Source organism: Phragmites australis, chromosome 24 (genome assembly GCF_958298935.1).
Source record: "Phragmites australis chromosome 24, lpPhrAust1.1, whole genome shotgun sequence".
In the NCBI taxonomy this organism is placed as follows: domain Eukaryota; kingdom Viridiplantae; phylum Streptophyta; class Magnoliopsida; order Poales; family Poaceae; genus Phragmites; species Phragmites australis.
Genome location: NC_084944.1, coordinates 6181842 through 6198654, shown reverse-complemented (window position 1 = coordinate 6198654; position 16813 = coordinate 6181842). Strand labels below are relative to the sequence as shown.

General features: G+C 39.9%; 1 protein-coding gene across 1 annotated transcript; it reads right to left on the bottom strand.

Moving 5' to 3' along the window:
* Positions 1-6886: 6886 nt before the first annotated feature.
* LOC133907344 (pre-mRNA-processing factor 19) lies at positions 6887-15186 on the bottom strand. Its single transcript, XM_062349367.1, has 18 exons — positions 14982-15186; positions 14795-14880; positions 14625-14696; positions 13675-13737; positions 13226-13312; positions 11732-11873; positions 11534-11652; positions 11303-11419; positions 10444-10539; positions 10278-10337; positions 9429-9503; positions 8819-8923; positions 8616-8732; positions 8442-8519; positions 8268-8364; positions 7970-8021; positions 7351-7421; positions 6887-7265 (listed from the first exon to the last, which is right to left on the bottom strand). The coding sequence occupies exons 1-18, from the start codon at positions 14992-14994 to the stop codon at positions 7135-7137; spliced, it is 1581 nt and encodes a 526-aa protein (XP_062205351.1). The 5' UTR covers positions 14995-15186; the 3' UTR covers positions 6887-7134.
* Between the last annotated feature and the right edge of the window lie 1627 nt (positions 15187-16813).

The following is a 16813-nucleotide window of genomic DNA, read 5'->3' as shown; positions in this document are numbered from 1 at the left end:
TATGGTCATGGATTTACATCTATACATTTAAAACATTTTGCAAAGCTTAGGTCAAGTATCATGAGTTTCTTCTTTTAATTACCCATAACCATAGTCACCAAGCTCCCGATGGGGTCAACGAACAAGATCAAGGAACACAATACACTACTTGCGAAAGGTTATCAAAGCAGGAGCTAGATTGCTCCCACGTTCCCGAAATAGGAACGACATCCTAAGATGAGGAACATAGCATGGTTCCACATTCCTGATGACTAAGCCCATAACACCTATCTCCTTTTGAATTGTCTTGATCAAAAAACCTCTCTCTTGTGCTTAATAATTGCATCAACACCATTTGATTATGCTGGATGGTGGATATTGCAAAGGTGTGCTCGATGGTGGATATTGCAGAGGACAGCACACACACCGTGCAAAGTCAGAGGTCTGAACACGCTCAAACCACACCGAACAGCAACTATCCTGTTATTCATCTAAGAAAAACAAATAAACACTATCCCTTTATAGAATTTGTTTTCAGCATATCTATACTTGAACCGCCTTAATGTTTACCGGCTTCCACGACCGTTATAAGACTTTCTTCAATCATATCCTCTTCATTCCGTTCTCTTTCTGATTTTCCTTCCTATTTTCATACTCTTTATTTTTTTTCTTATCTCCAACAGCTTCCCTTCGAAGGGATTCGTGAAGAAAAAAAGAGAGAATCCTAGTGTTGAGGGAATGAGAGAGGGAACCCCTTCGTGAAGGGAGTCATGAAAGAAAGCTGTTAGAGCGTTGAAGGGAACGAGAATCCCTTTACGAAGGGAACAAGACTCGTGAAGGAAAGTCATTAGAGATGGTCTAAGGCCCCGTTTGGGATGGCTTCTTAGCAGCTTATGGTGAAAATAGATTGTTGAAGGGTGCCAAATGGTGCGATTCTCCCCTGCTTTTTTAGAAACACGAATTTGGGAGACACCCTCGATATGCCTGCAACGTAGAAGCGGCTCATGACCCACTTCTAACCGCTTTTTTCTAGAGAGAAACCGCTGATAAGTTGTTCCAAACATGACCTAAGAAAAATAGCGGCTTTTACGAGTGTCAAATAGTATAGAGTCCCTTAAGTTCAGGAGTAATTACTCGCAAATGCCATTGAGCTACCCCTTCATCCGCCCCGTCCTGGCTCGCTCCTCTAGCCATTCGAGACCAGCACGCACGCGAGAAACAGATGTGTGTGTGGTGGGGGGGGGGGCGAGTAGGGTTTGGACCTCCGGCAGCAGTGGTTCCCCCGGAACAACAGCTCACCGGCACCTCCATCGTTTCTCGTGGCCAGCCCGACAATGCCCTGGCTAGGCCCCTTCTTCCTTGCTGCTTGGCCTACATTGCCCCAACTCGCCCCCCCCCCCCTCCTTCATCGCAGCAGCCATTATGACGATGCCCTGATCTCTTGCTCCTGTCCTGACGAGAAGGATTGCAACAACCGTTTCGATTTGGAAGACATCGTTAGGATTACTACACCAACACTAGGAAGCCCACGCCGTGGTATGCTCCTTCTATTCCTCTTCTCCTCCCTCTAATGGCATGCTTGTGTTAAAAATTGGATGCTCGTTGTGTTAGAAATTAGATGCCTCCTCCAGATATGTGTGTACGTGTATGCGGATTTGGCAAAATGGATCCTCGTTGTGTATGTGTGTGAAATGGAGTCATGGATGCCTACATGATTATTGTACATGTGTGAATTTTGCAAAGAAAAAATAGCATTCCTGCACTGGCACTATTAAACATGTATAGCTTTTGTCAGTCAAAGACATGTAAATCTCTATGGACCATGAACTAACGTTCTTTTCTTCTATACAAATCAGCATGCAATTCAGGTAACAGTAGTGTGCCTTTCACAGTTCGACCATCTTGCACCACTCGGGCTTTGGGACTTAAGTGTACTTGTTTGTTGCGCCTTTTTTCCAATGAAAATGTCAATGTGTTGCTCATGTATGTTGAGTTTTGGTCATGTACTCATGTATGCTCATTCCATGGTTGATGGATCTAGTAGTTGCAAGATTTTCTTGGTCATGTATGTTGTTACTACAATTCCTTTTTTTTATTCATGTTTGCTAATGGACAATGTTTATGTACATATTGTTAGTCCATGCCCTAATCAGAGAGCTATATCGGTTAAATTGGTGATGCACATTTTGTTATTTGCACTTATCAGTTTCTATGCAATTCATAGATGGTAAAAGCTCAAAAGATGATTGTAAAGTGTGACTCATTTGCAAGCAAGTTGTGGATAGATATGTGTGAAAGAAGTTAATGCTAATAATAAAGCCACAAAAATGCTTGAATAATTTAGGCTATGCAAATCTAATAAAACAGATCCACGAATGCACCAAGAGGCCATACACCCGTGACCAACATAAGAATAGGTGGGATACTTTGAAGAGGTTGTATACATAGTGGAAGACTCTGAACATAAGAGCATCCAGTTTGGGAAAAGATCATGTGATTTGATGCATTTCTGCTAGTGATGATTGGTGGGCATAGAAAAATGAGATGAGTTGTAAGTAATATGTTATTTTTACCACCCTAAATATTTTTATTGGTATAATGTATGTTTTATATTTCTGTTTGTCAGGTTATGCCAAGCTGTATCACTCTTAAAACTATACCACTTGAGCATGAGGATCAGCTACGGATCATCTTTAAAACTATCAGTTGTACAAATGAGAGCTCAATTATTCCAAGAGTTAATGGAGCAGCCCCTGCACATAATGAAAATGGAGGTGATGATGTTGTTGACGAGGAGGGCGAGGGTGAGGATGGGAATGGTACACCCAAGGTCTCACCCATTATTGGCAAACGTGGCAAAGAGAAAAGACATGCTACTCATGATTCTCCAAACGGAAAGAAGCTGAAGAAGACGTACAGAGATGGCCTTATGAAGTGGCTGGTGGATGCATATGAGAAGAAGTCATTCAACGACTTCTTCAGTGGTCGATCATATTAGAGAGGAGATAGCTCAACTATTGGATTTAGTCATTTAGTTAATTAAAAAAGGAGTATCGTGATGTGTTTATTACATTAAAGATAACAAATGAAAGACTTGCTTGACTTAAGAGGACATAGGAGGATAGGAGGAAGCATTAGACTATCTTTAGCATGAACTTATTTGTGTCATGTTATGTAATATGACTATTTTTAATAATTATGTCATGATCTTCAAACTATTTTTTCAATATGTTGTCCGGCTATGTAATATGACTTATTTTCTTCATGTGTAATAGATGATCTTGTTTAACTGTCCCTATACATGTATGACATATATGCTCTTTTTTTCATATATGTGTATCATGTGATGTCATCCTTTTTTCTAGTGTGCAGATGAGCTCTTCGAGTCGTTCTAGTGAGACTGGAGAATTAAGTGAGGTCACTCCAGAGTGTGTTAGTGATGGTCATGATGACTTCATTGTGGCATATGCTGCTTTGGAATGCATGGACTACCATGGTGGCTTAGGTACAAACAAAAAGGTTAGAACAGTACCTATTATGACTAAAATTCAGTGGGTTGAGATCCAACTCCAAGATAGTGATTAGTGTCGCGGCATGTTGGAATGAGGAGGCTAGTTTTTTTATAGCTCCATAAAACATTGGTAAATGATTACAACTTGAAATCAACTAGAGAAGTTTGTACTAAGGAAGCATTAGGAATATTTTTGTGAACATGTGGTGCACATCAATCTAATTTCCAAGTCAAGTTTGTGTTGGTGAACGGGTAGGCTACACTAACCTAAAATAAAAAATTTCTACTGCAATCACCTAGGAAACCATGCAGGTAGTAGATCATAGATGGTTACCACTCGACGTGGAAGAAAAGTTAGAGTAGGCCGATCCAACATTATGAGCATCAAACTCCTTGAATAGCTTCTCAATCAGATCCGTGACTAGCCCCGTGCAAGTGGTCACGCTCAACCAACTCCGAGCAAGTGGTCGTGCTCCCCGACTAGTTCCTCGACCAACTCTCAATCAGGTCTATCGTAGCCTCGACCAGTTCTGAGTGGTCGTGTCGTGCTATCCGACCAGATCCGAGTGGTTGCGTTGTGCTCCGTGATCAGATGAGCAGGTCTGTTGACCAGTGCGTTATGGCCGGTGACCAGTCCCGCCGAGAAGATCAGCGCCACAATAAAAACAGCGTCTCTATGGTATCCACACGTACCAGACAGAAACGCCGAGCGTCGATGTGCTAGCACCTTACGCATGGCTAGGGTTTTGAAAGATCGTGTGAAAAGCTGCAGCTATGGTTTCGAGTGACTCAACCTCACCACGTCCCACCCTACGCCTCTCCTTATATAGAGCTCGCTAATGGACTCCTACATTGAAAGCTCTTTAGGACTGTAACACCTCATGGATCACAATCCAATCAAACCCATATACGAATCCAATTTGTATATTTTGTTCCAACCCATTAAGTGGGTGACCTGTTAGGTTCATGTACAAACGGCTACGGCTCGGAAACACTTTCCAAACTGAAATCAATAGCGGTCCCTAGCAGGACATGTTGACTCCTGAGTATACACAAAAGATCATATTAACTGAACCTTGATATACACATGCACATCTCTTCGCCTCATGATACCAGTCAAGCTCAAGACGAGATACGTGCCACCCTTGTGATAGCTCGACCATTCACTCGATCAGGTAGTGGATTCATCATGATTAATTCTTTAATCATATTGGTATGGTCATACACTTTCTCAATCTAATTACCTCGAGATGCCCAGAGATACCTCTCATGTTATCAAGGAGGGGCAAATTCCATCTTAATCGCTCACACCCCACGATATGTTTCATGACAAATATGAAAACTACCTTTATGACTACCTAGTTACAGAATAGCGTTTGACAGCCCTAAAGTATGTCACTACATATTCTGGGAATCAACAACGATCTCAGGTCTAAGGATCATGCAAGTACACCATTTGAGATAATAACTGATAGCACATCATAATTACAATCCCATCAGTATCTGAAGGTGGATCTATCCAATATTATATTCTCCAACATAAATGTTCATATTATTGATCAGGTATCTCTACATCTATGATCTATGAAACATGATCACCACATGTGCTGATCTTATGTATTATTACAATGATATGTGAACAGGGATCAACTAAGAATAACATTATAATATAAACAAAGAGTTTTATGAACAAGTCACATACTTGCCGATCAAAATAAACGATAGTCATTTTTGGAATAACACATTATTCGAAAGTATATGAACATAGACGCGTGATACAATCATCTCTATGATTGCCTTTAGGGTATATCACTTTCAGTTTGGCCATTCAGTTTACTAATTTATTATAAAGTATCAATTATTTGGCTATTGACATCATAAAACTTAGATCCTCATTTTACGACAGTGCATTCTAGGCTTTGCGAAGCTAGGTTTTGGCCTCATTTCAAGAATTGCGTTGGTGCAATTGATAGAACATGCATACTTGTAAATGTGCCACTAAGTGAACAATCTAAATAATTTGTCCGATATGGATATGCTTCGCAAAATGTCATGGTGGTTCGTGATTTTGACATGAGGTTCATATTTATTGTCACTGGTTGGCATGTATCTATTCAGGACACTCATATGCTATTGGATACTTCAGTAACCTACAGAGATCAATTTCCACATCCCCACATAAGGTATCTTACTTATGTGTTAATTTTATACGATTAATTAGTCATCGTGCACTTCATTAACACTTATGCTATATATCAAAATATTATCTCGTCGATTCAGGATATCCTAACCAAAAGTGTTTTCTAGCACCATACAAGGGTCAAATATATCACGTGCCTGAATTCTAACATGATTGTCATTTAGTGAGATTGAAGGTGTTCAATCACACACATTCATCCCTTCAGAATGTGATTGAGCGTTGCTTTAGAATCCTTAAGATGAAGTGACGTATCCTCTTAAACTTGCTTAGCTATATAGTAAAAAAGAACAAAAAATCATAATTATTGTAATTGACTAATGGCTCTGGATAATTTTATTAGAAACAATGCCTACATGATGCAGATTTTAAAAACTATGTTGATAACTATGCAGGCACTCAAGCTACCGAGGATGCGGAAATGCTTCAAAATATAATAGTAATATGATCACATCGAGTGATTCTATTGCTGCTGCTTTGGTAGCATGATTATCGGTTCTACATTTGACTAGTATTTTATTAGACTTAGTTATATCAATATCAATGTTGTAGTTAGTTTTACTTATTTGGAGCAAGACTTTGTAATCAACTTTATTTTTGTATTGCTTTGCTTTCATATGATATTACTAATATCAGAAAATTTCCATCTTGAAGTGTCAAAAACTATTGAAAATAATGTATTTTGCGCTTATTCAACAGCAAAATAAGACATCATACAATTCAGAGGCGTACTAATCATTACACAGTCAAGACACCCCACCAAAAATCAAGACTGCCAATAGTAAGCTTCTCCAGCCAGCGAATTCTTAAGGCAGCCAGCTTCTAAAAAAACTGGGCACAAAAAAGCTATCCCAAATGGGGGCCTAAATCTTAGCTCTAATGGCATAGTCCGGATCTTTTCGCCCTTCACCATTTCAGCTTCCTAGTACAGACACCATGAAAGATGCACGGCAAGAACTATACAACCTCGTCACCATGGCATAAGAATAACACAGTTGCAATGACCCACTGGTAACCAACAGCATCAACAGGCTGAGGAAGGTCTACACCTCGGTGAACGTATCCCACCCCAAGAATTTCGGGTCAACTTGTCTCACACATCAAGCTAGAAGTTCCATCCATGTTATCATGTAGACACAGCATCAGTGCCTCTGTAATAACGATGGATGAAACATGGAACTTGTTCTGGGTCACTAGGCTGAGCGACATGTCTGCATACTAGAATTTTAGCATCGTATTCCTCTTCAAAACAAATCTTATCCTCATCAGAAAAATTAGTAAGGCCTACAATACAATAATGTCACAGCTTGTTACACCGACCAAAGCAAGGATCAGTGCTCTCCGTGAGGATCCTCTTTCACTCTTGTTGTGATGTATCCATGCACACGCAGTCGAAAGGCAACGGGGTAGCCTCGCAAAAGTAAAAAATCACGTACAATGGATTTCCTCACTCGGCTGCTGATTTTGATTCATCCATTTGGTCATCTCCAGGGAGTCCAAATATCCGTAGGTTACGGTCCATAGAACCTATGGCGATGTACTTTGCATCGGCTCCAAACTTCACAGAAGTTACTTTCCCTGTGGAAGGAAAAATGTCACTACAGTAAGTTACTCTACCCCAAGTTTAAATGGCAACCAAAGACTGCTAGAAAGAGGGACAAACCTGTTCCTGATAGATCCGGTAATGTCTTTATAACATTCCATTCGACCTTAACATTGGCTACTTGGTAAACCCTACCGAACAACAGACAGAAGATCATAATATTTCATTTTACAGAATAATATGATTATCAGGAGCGTAAGATAAGAGGTGAAGGTAGGATTTGGCTAATATATGGAGTTCATAGTTTTTTATGCGACAAAAATAGATGCTGATACACGACATAGTGGTTTGCCATTGTCTATCAATTTATAACCATCTGTGGCAGCCATAAACCAACAAATGATGCGTATTCCTTTGCAGTGAACAAGCATTGCATTTCAAGCATAGTCACTCGTGGAATAAGCCTGATCGTAGTGCACGAAACAAACCAAAAGCAGCAAATTTGAAAATCAAAAAGCTTTGAAACAAATAAAGCCGAAATGAGCCGTGTTGGACAAATACAATGTAGCGCAACCATTTTATGCTCAGTGACTAACAGAAGACCACTAGAGAATCAAGTAACCAGCCTCGAAACTGGAGGTCTATTTAGTTTGTCGGATTAAACATAGGAATTCCTCCCCAATAACAGTGCCAGGAAATCAAGCTCCAATACTAGAAAATACAGATTATTAGAACATACCTTATATCTGAACCACCAATGGCAAGATAGCTTCCACTAGAATCAAACTCCACTACAGGCCAAAAGAGAAGAGTTATACATCATATGACTAAACTCATTTTAAAGAACCAATTAATTCTACAGCAAGCAGGCACATTCCAAATTCCACAACAAAGGGCAATAGAGTATCACAAGTTGTCCATGAGTTAACATGTAGATGGTGAATATTATAAATCAAGTGGCCCTGTCTCATTAGCTCTAACTATGAAAATGCAAGCATGTGCACCATTAGCAGTTCACAATCTAGTAAGCTCCTTACCAGCATTGGTTGGTGTATCTGAATCATAGGGAGAGAAGGTCCTGAAATTTCTCAATTTCCGAAGATCCCAAAGCTTGACACCATCAAGAGCAGCAGTCTGCAAAGTGATGGTCAAATGTCAGAAAAACAAAGAAATTAAACATTGTGCCCATTGTTTTATGGAAATATACGTACCGCTAGGAAGTAACCATTTTCAGAGAAAGACATAGCAGTAACTGGTCCGACATGCCCTTCAAACTTGGCAACATTTGACTGCAGATAATAAATGGTTCGTTAGCAAATGTGTTTCAAGAGTATGATCACCTGTAAAACATTCTTGAATAAAGCGACAATAATAGCATATTATACCTGAGTCTTAACATCCCAAATTTTGACAACAGCATCAGTAGTTCCTGTACCGAGGATAAGACCATCTGGATGGAAAGACGCAGATGTATATCCCTCTTGTCCTGAAGCCTCGCCAACCTGATAAAAATGATCACACATATTGGTTTGTACATTCACAGGCAGTAAAGTATATGCATATGCATGTGTGAGAGAATGGAGGGAACCTGTGTGAGGCAAGATCCTGTTGAAATATCATAGAAGCACCATGAGTTATCCTTGGAAGCAGTCACAAAATACTTCTGAGTTGCATGGACTGTAACAGCTTCAACCTGATAGAATCCAAAAAAGAAACCAAGGCTTTAAAAACAAAATTACTAAAAAACGCATATACAGCAAGTGCCAAGGACTGCTATAATATAAAGTATGGCAAAAGAACAAGGAAATGGAGCATTTTCACACCTTATTGTAATTAACAGCACACGCAAATAAGCCAAAACAGCTAAGAGTGCCACAATCAAGAAAACTTGATGCAGGAAAATAATCTTTCATATGACTTTTTGATAGAAGCATATTAAGAGCTATCCATCAAAAAACACATTGCAAATTATAACTTACAATAAAAAATTCATCTGAAATACTTCAAACCAAAAAGTCGTTAAATCAATGCAATAGAAAATTTGTCAACATTGCCAAATTTACAGCCATGGAAATGATGAATCAATGCATAGAGCAGATTAACAGCTATCCAAGCTAACCATACTTCTAAAATTGGAGAAACTGCAGAATCAAGAATGTGAGTACCATTGAAGAAGCAAGATCCACCTAAATACTAACCTCAGCAGTATGATCTTTCAATGTATGGATGCAATTATAGTTTCCATCCTCGCTCTCTTGCCAAATGCGAACAGTCTGCAAGGATTGCAAAGAATCAGAAAAGAATAAACTGATATAATCAGATAACTAAAATGCAACAATGTTATAGTTTTCTAATCTCTTGCTTTAGGCCAAAAAAGTTTGGACTGTTTTCTAACACTAATTTCATCACTGTGACAACTATACTAAAGTATAACTCGATAGTAACAGCATGAAGAGCTGAAGAAAAATGTCGCAAGTTTTACTTTAATTTTGATCTGAAATCTTCTCAATCAATTCATTGCAAGTCATATGAACCTCGAATTAACAGAACACATTCACTAATAAGGGAACCACAAGCCAATACATCATCCAAAATAAGAGGCTAGTATACTCAACATAAGCACATGAGATAAAGCACAAACTTAATTCTTTGGAGATTAATTACTTTTGACTATCAACTCACCACTTGACTACTCACTGGTATAAATAGCACATATATGAATCTGCTTGTAATTGACTACAGGGCATAAGGTCAACAAACCAATGTGCGCTTGGACGATGAGTGAGTTAACAACAGTGGCCTTAAGGACAATGCCTCGCACACAACTGGCCCATAGGGTTCTTACATATTTGAACTATCGGTTGGCTTATATGGGTTAGTTGGCTCCAGCTGCAACCTACTGAACTCAGATACTGTTTAGTTGGTTTGAAATCGCAAACACCTCAGAAGTTCAGTTGATCTAAATTCAACTGAGAAAATATGTAAAAATGTAATTACCACAACCTACTATTTTTGTTGTTATGTAAACCAATAATAAACTGGCTTACCTTATCTGCTGATCCAGTCACAAAGAGTTCGTCCCGGGGAACAAATTTCAAACTGGTTATCTGAGTAACAGAAAGTTCTAATGTTACGACAAATTTTAGACAGGTATGGAGAGAAAAAATATATATAAAAGGATGCAACAAAATTCAAAGGCACATGGCGAAAGACCTTCTTCGAGTGACCAGTAAGCGTGGACAAGATTTGACCGGATGCCCGATCAAAGAGTACTGCATTTGTATCGATACCTCCAGTTGCAACAATGTCCTGTTAATCCATGATAGAATCGAGTAAATGAATAAATTAATCAAAACTCTCCATCAATTTATCAATACTAAAGTTGAAATAAACAAAGGTCCCACTAAAACAAAATTACATCAATACTCAGGTCATGGTGATAACTAAAACTAGTGAATATACCACAGTATATCTCAACATTTTATGAGAAGGGTCTAGCATCAAGAACAAAGCACTAATATGCATTTACATGGAAATGCCACATCCAGGAGGCAGGAGCAAAGTTCATAGAGAGCAAATGCTCCAAACACTTTGGCCTCATGGGAATGGGCAACAGAAGTGCCATGGGCACCCCCTATATAGAGCAATTACTCTACTCAAATGGTGCTTGTTTGTGTGTGCATGTTTTTTGTGTGTGGAGGGGGTGGGGTGAAACATCAAGAAAAAAGCACCACCTCGGCCTCATGGGAATGGGCAACAAAAGTGCCATGGGCACCCCCCATATAGAGCAAATACTCAAGTCAAATGGTGCTTGTTTGTGTGTGCTTTTTTTTTGGGGGGGGGGGGGGTCGAAACAATGATTTCACAGCATGTAAACAGCCCTGTGTGGACCGACTTAGGCCACTAATTGTCCAGGATTACTATTCCAGGTGCAACATAATGTATCGCATTGACAAACACAAGTGATCGATTTCTGTGCTATTACAACAATGTGCAGCCATAACATCAGTAACAACAATGTGCAATTTACCAGGTTAGGCACATACAAAGCAAGGCATTGTAACAAACTAACCTTTGAAGGATGAATGTCCATGGACAAAATGCCTGGTTTGTTTGTCTTATGAAGTGGATGGCTGGAAATCTGAGTATATCTCTCAAGTGCATCAACAGGCGCCAGAGTCGGTGGAACCTAAGAGCAAACAGAAAGAAACATTGCCTAATTTTAGCAACAAAATGCAACTAAAGCCTATTATAGTGGAACCCTGCTCTACTTTTTCGTGTTGATATGGAGCACGATGCATACCTGTCTTTTCTTACGTTGTGCTGAAAGCATGGTATTACACTCTGTAAGTTCATCAATCATGACAGGGTTGATACCAGGACGAACCTTCTTCCCGTCAGGACCAATTTCATCTTCCATCGCTGCATCCAACAAAGCTGAATCATGAGAATCCTAAAACTAGAGAAAGAAATTTATATGGATATCTATGAAGGCTGGGACCTCTTTTTCCGTTGGAAACAACAGGTGCAGGAGCAGCTCCTGCAACTGATGCAGGAATCTGTCTCTCAGCTTGAGCCAAAAGTGTTCTAGCCTCATCCCTTTCCTTCTTTAATCTGGCTATAACACGGCAGGCGGCATCATGCTGTAAGGGGCAAAAAGCAAGTAAACTGATCAGTTGCCAGGTAATGTTCTGTCAAGGGAGAATATAACCAAAATATAGCGTTTAATAATTCAACATCTAATCCTCAAAAAGGCAGAAAACTCTAGAGGAAATGAAAAACTGAACATACGAAGCTTTTAAATCAAATATTGAAGAAACTAAGAAAGTAAGGTAGATATAACGAAACAGCATGCCTTACTAAAGGCTCAGTACTTGAGACTTGTTCAGAACTGGATGTAGCTTCTTAAATATGAATTAGCAGTTTAGCGGTACTAATTGTTTATTTATTTATTTTTTTCTAGTTTCAACTCAGAATTAAAGGAGAACTCAATAAAATTATTACATACATTCTTGTTATGAAAAAAGAAACAAGAATAGCATCACATCACTAATTCAGCTTACCGGAACATAATCTGCAGACCAATTTCATAACTAGAAATAACTATAAAGCCATTTGCTGGTGTACTTTAGTTAGAAAGATCAACACGTAAAAGCTAACAGAATTAACCACTTCATAACTTGTCCAATTTCTTTAACTCAATAACCATTACCTCCAACATCCTCTAACACATGCTCAACTACAAGTCTGTTTCTGGAAACTAAAAATGGGAAAGCACTGGATCCTCTGAAGACCAACAAGCAAGAAAACCTAGACTAATAATAAATGCGAAAATTGATGCTCCCTCCGGTCACAAAAAGAAGTGATTGTTTGGTCACATGCAGTCAAACTTTAAGCATTGACTATTTTTTTCCTATTGAGATTGCACATTTGAAGAAGATATGAGTAGATGTTCCACAAAAAGTAGTTTTATAATACTATAATTGTGATATGTTTCAAAAATGGAATCCATTAGAAACTACTAGTCAAAGTTGAGCTTCAGGAACCGTGTCAATGTCCAAAATCACACTTACAGGAGATCGTAATACATTTACTATAAATACAGAACATAAATCAAATTTGGGGCTAACTAAAGTCCTCTAAAAACAAATGTTACTTTTCCAAATACGAATTACAAGTCATATTTACTCTGTGTAAAGAGAAGGTCAAGGAAACATAGTTCATCCAACGAATGGTTCAGCACCCTATCACACCTAGTGTCGCCATAAGCAAGGAAACATGGTTTCCTCGGGTGAAGTGGTACGTTCCACATGAATCTACCATGCCCAAGCTATGAAGTTATTGAGAAACTCGAATTCTTCCAAACAGGTCCTTGATCAACAGAAATGACTGACTTAAGCTATGCTAATATCAAACACTTATATTGTTCCAAAAAAATGATAAATTTACTTAAACACGGTATGATAAGAAAAAATTCCATATGTGAGAGAAAGACCTGGTACAGCGCATGACTAAGTTCTTGTCTTGCTGTGTGAAGCTGCTGCTCCAAAGCAAAATTAGAAAGCATGAGAGCATCCCATTCCTGCAAAATCAAAGAAAAACAAGTTCTACTGAGAGCTAGAATGGATCATGATTCAAAAATTTGGAAAGACCACAGTAGTATGATATGGATCAATAGAATAAAGATATTAAGCTACATGATAATTCAGCAGTAAGCACAATGCGCAGTTTCCCACAATCGTGGAAGAAAATAACCATCAAAGGAATTTTAAGTTTCTTCTCAAATAAGGTACACTGTCAGATTCAACTTTCAAATTTAACCACTACTATGAAATATGGATGTATAAATTATAGAATAGGAGAAAGACTTGATCAGAAATAAATCTTAGATTTTTCCGAAATAAGTCCAGCAGAGGTATCTGTGAGAAGATTTGAACCCCTTACATTTTGAAAGATCCCAAGCAGTCCTGGAATGCTTGCAGCCTGCAAAGGCCTGGGCTTCACAACCTGAGAAGAATAGAGTTCTTCAAGGATTATTGCAGATTTGGACAGCTGTACTTCGAATATTTCAGGATGACATAAGACTCCCAGAGTTATTAAGCTAATGACAGTAGTGCAGTCCCTATCAGATACAGCTATCAGTGCTAATGCTGTTATGCAAGTGAGCAAGTGGAGTACACAAAATCAAATTCCACTGTTAATCCAACAAGTATATCAATTTAGATCTTCAAACTTTGGTATAACAATCTAATGTGTTAAGATCACAGCCATTTGTAGAAAGAACCTGATGAATTATTTCATGGATTTCCTAAATATTGATTTTAGAAATTACTTATTCATTGAAAATAGCAAAAGTGCTACGACTTCAGCATATATGTGTCCCTTTTCAGCTACTGGATAGGGCGTTCTAACAGCATCATCGGAAAATAAAATATAAAAGAACCCAGAATGGATCTTGGACTGAATAAATATAAAATCTCCTACGAAGGTAAACTGAAACCTTAACATCATTGTTTCCACTTGTATCTGGACAGCAAAAGTGAATCCTCCACCCAACCAAGGAAAAATATCGATAGGTTCAAGATTATGTGGTGGCTACAAAGGTAAACTCACACCCTTTGTGTGCTGTCTTTTGAATCAGGTTGCATGGTTTAAGGGTTTTCATCTACTGAGGTAGTGCGAGTTAGGCTGGCAATGTGCCTTGGCAGCTCTCTGTTGTTACTTTACTAGAGTCTCGTAGTGTACTTTAGTTTCCTTATATGATGCCAGGGGGTCTCCTCTCCACCTTTGCTCAAGATTACGTGAAACGGTTACTCTAGTGTTCCTCGGTCCGCAACACAAGCTATTGGAAACTACCGTTTCAACAATTTGATAACGTACCAGAGAAACCTTACCTTGTTGGTCTTGACCGGCACGATATCGTCCATGGTGAGCTCCTCCTTGGTGACCGGGCACTTCCCATGGTCCTGCACCATCACCACCGCCCCCGCCGCCACATAAATTCAGCGAAAAAACTTATTCCAATAAAAAAATCCAACGCGAGATCAGAGACATAGCTACCGACCTCAATGTAACGCTCGATGAGCCGCCGCTCGAAGAGGAGCCCCGACTTCTTCGACACCACCGGCTCGTCCGGCACCTCTCCGGAGACTACGGCGAAGCGGCACGAGACAAGTTAGCGCACAAAGCTACGGATCGGAGAAGCTAGGGTTTCGAGACAAGAGACGCGAGGCAGGGGAGGGAAGCATTACTTGCACAGATCATGGCGGCGGGGAGGGCGGAGGACGCGGCGCGGAGAGGGAGAGGGACCGCGCGGAGCCTCCCGTGCGGCGACCTCCTCGGCGGAAGTGGTGGCGGCGGCTAGTCCGGCGACGGCGGCGCGGAGCAAGGTTTAGCCGCTAGGGTTTTAATTCGAGTGGATAGGGAAATCTCGCGATCTTTTCGTTTTAGCCCTCTTGGCGCCGGTGCGGTGCGGTGCGGAGTGAAGAAATTGCAGGAAGAACCCTGAACGTCCAAACAATTGCAAGCATACCCTTATATTTTGACCTGTCCGTTTTTGCGGCTGCTCGTCATGGGCTCGTTTCGTAGGCCCGATCCGACACAGCCCACATAAAATTCGAGCTTTTATTTTTATATTTCGAAATTAAAAAATTACAAAAATAGATGTCTGTTTGAAAAAAAATGCAGAATTAGGTTATTGTCGTGCTTCCAACGGGTGACAGATTTAAAAATAAAAAATCCACTCCATAATGACTATTTTGTAATTTTTTAATTTTTGAAATATAAAAAAGCCATAAAATTCACTCAATGCACCCTCCATTGCCTAGCCCGTGAAAGAACCGCCCAAGTTGCCTCGAAAGCACGATATTTTCACCCCACCAGCCTATCCTGCTAGGCGGAGTCTCCTATCCTGGCATACCAAGCGCCAAGCAACTTTTTGAGCCAGAATTCGTATTTGCTGAACTTGGCGTACAGGCAATGTTCACAGAGCCTTTCAAGAATGACTCAGAGATGCTAGGCATGTTCTTCTTCAGTCTTGGAATAAACAAGGATATTGTCGATGAAAATTACGATGAAAGAATCCAACTCTTCCATGAATACTGTGTTCATTAGATACATGAAGTAAGCTGGTGCATTGGTTAGACCGAAAGATATGACCGTGTACTCATAGAATCCATAACGAGTAGAGAAAGTCATTTTAGGAACATCCTACGATCAAATTTTTATTTGGTGATAACCAATCTTAGATCAATCTTGGAGAAGAAATGAGCGGGGAAGGGGATATTTATTTTTGATAGTGACCGTGTTGAGAGGACAATAATCAACATACATCCTCAAGGACTCAAGGTAATATCCTTCTTCTTGATGAAGATAGCCGGGCATCCCCAAGGTGAGGAGCTCAGACGAATGAAATCGTTCTCAAGTAATTCCTTCAACTGTTTCTTTAATTCCATTAACTCATTCAGAGGCACACGATAGGGTCTTTTAGACACTAGGGCCATTCCGGGTGCAAGTACAATGATGAATTCAACATCCCGATTGGGCGGCATCCTCGGTAATTCTTCAGGAAAAACATCCGGGTACTCACACACAAGTGGGATATTCTAAAGGTCCATGATTGCGGTACACTCCAAAGTATAGAGATGGGAACCACCCTCTCCCAAGTGAAGGGGGATCTGGACACCGGTCGAATTCTTGAGAGAGATGATCCTCCGAGCGCAATCGATGAGAGCGCCATTTTTGGTCAACCAATTCATCCCTAAGATGATATCCACTCCCTTAGTATCAAGAATGATCAAGTTTGCACAAAATGAAACTTCTTCAATGGGGATCTCGGCCAAAGGAACGATATGATTGGTTTGCAACTAGGTACCGAGCACATCAATATGATAGTAAGAATGTAGAGTCTTGGTGACCATATTGTGACGCAAGACATAATCCTCCTTAATGAATGAGATGCTCGGGAATCAAAAGGTGCAACTGCAGGGTGGGAATTTACGAGTACCGTACCAACAAGCACGTTGCCATCCTCCTAAGCCCCTTCGGCGGTGATGTGGTTCACACAGCCATGCTTGGGAACTTG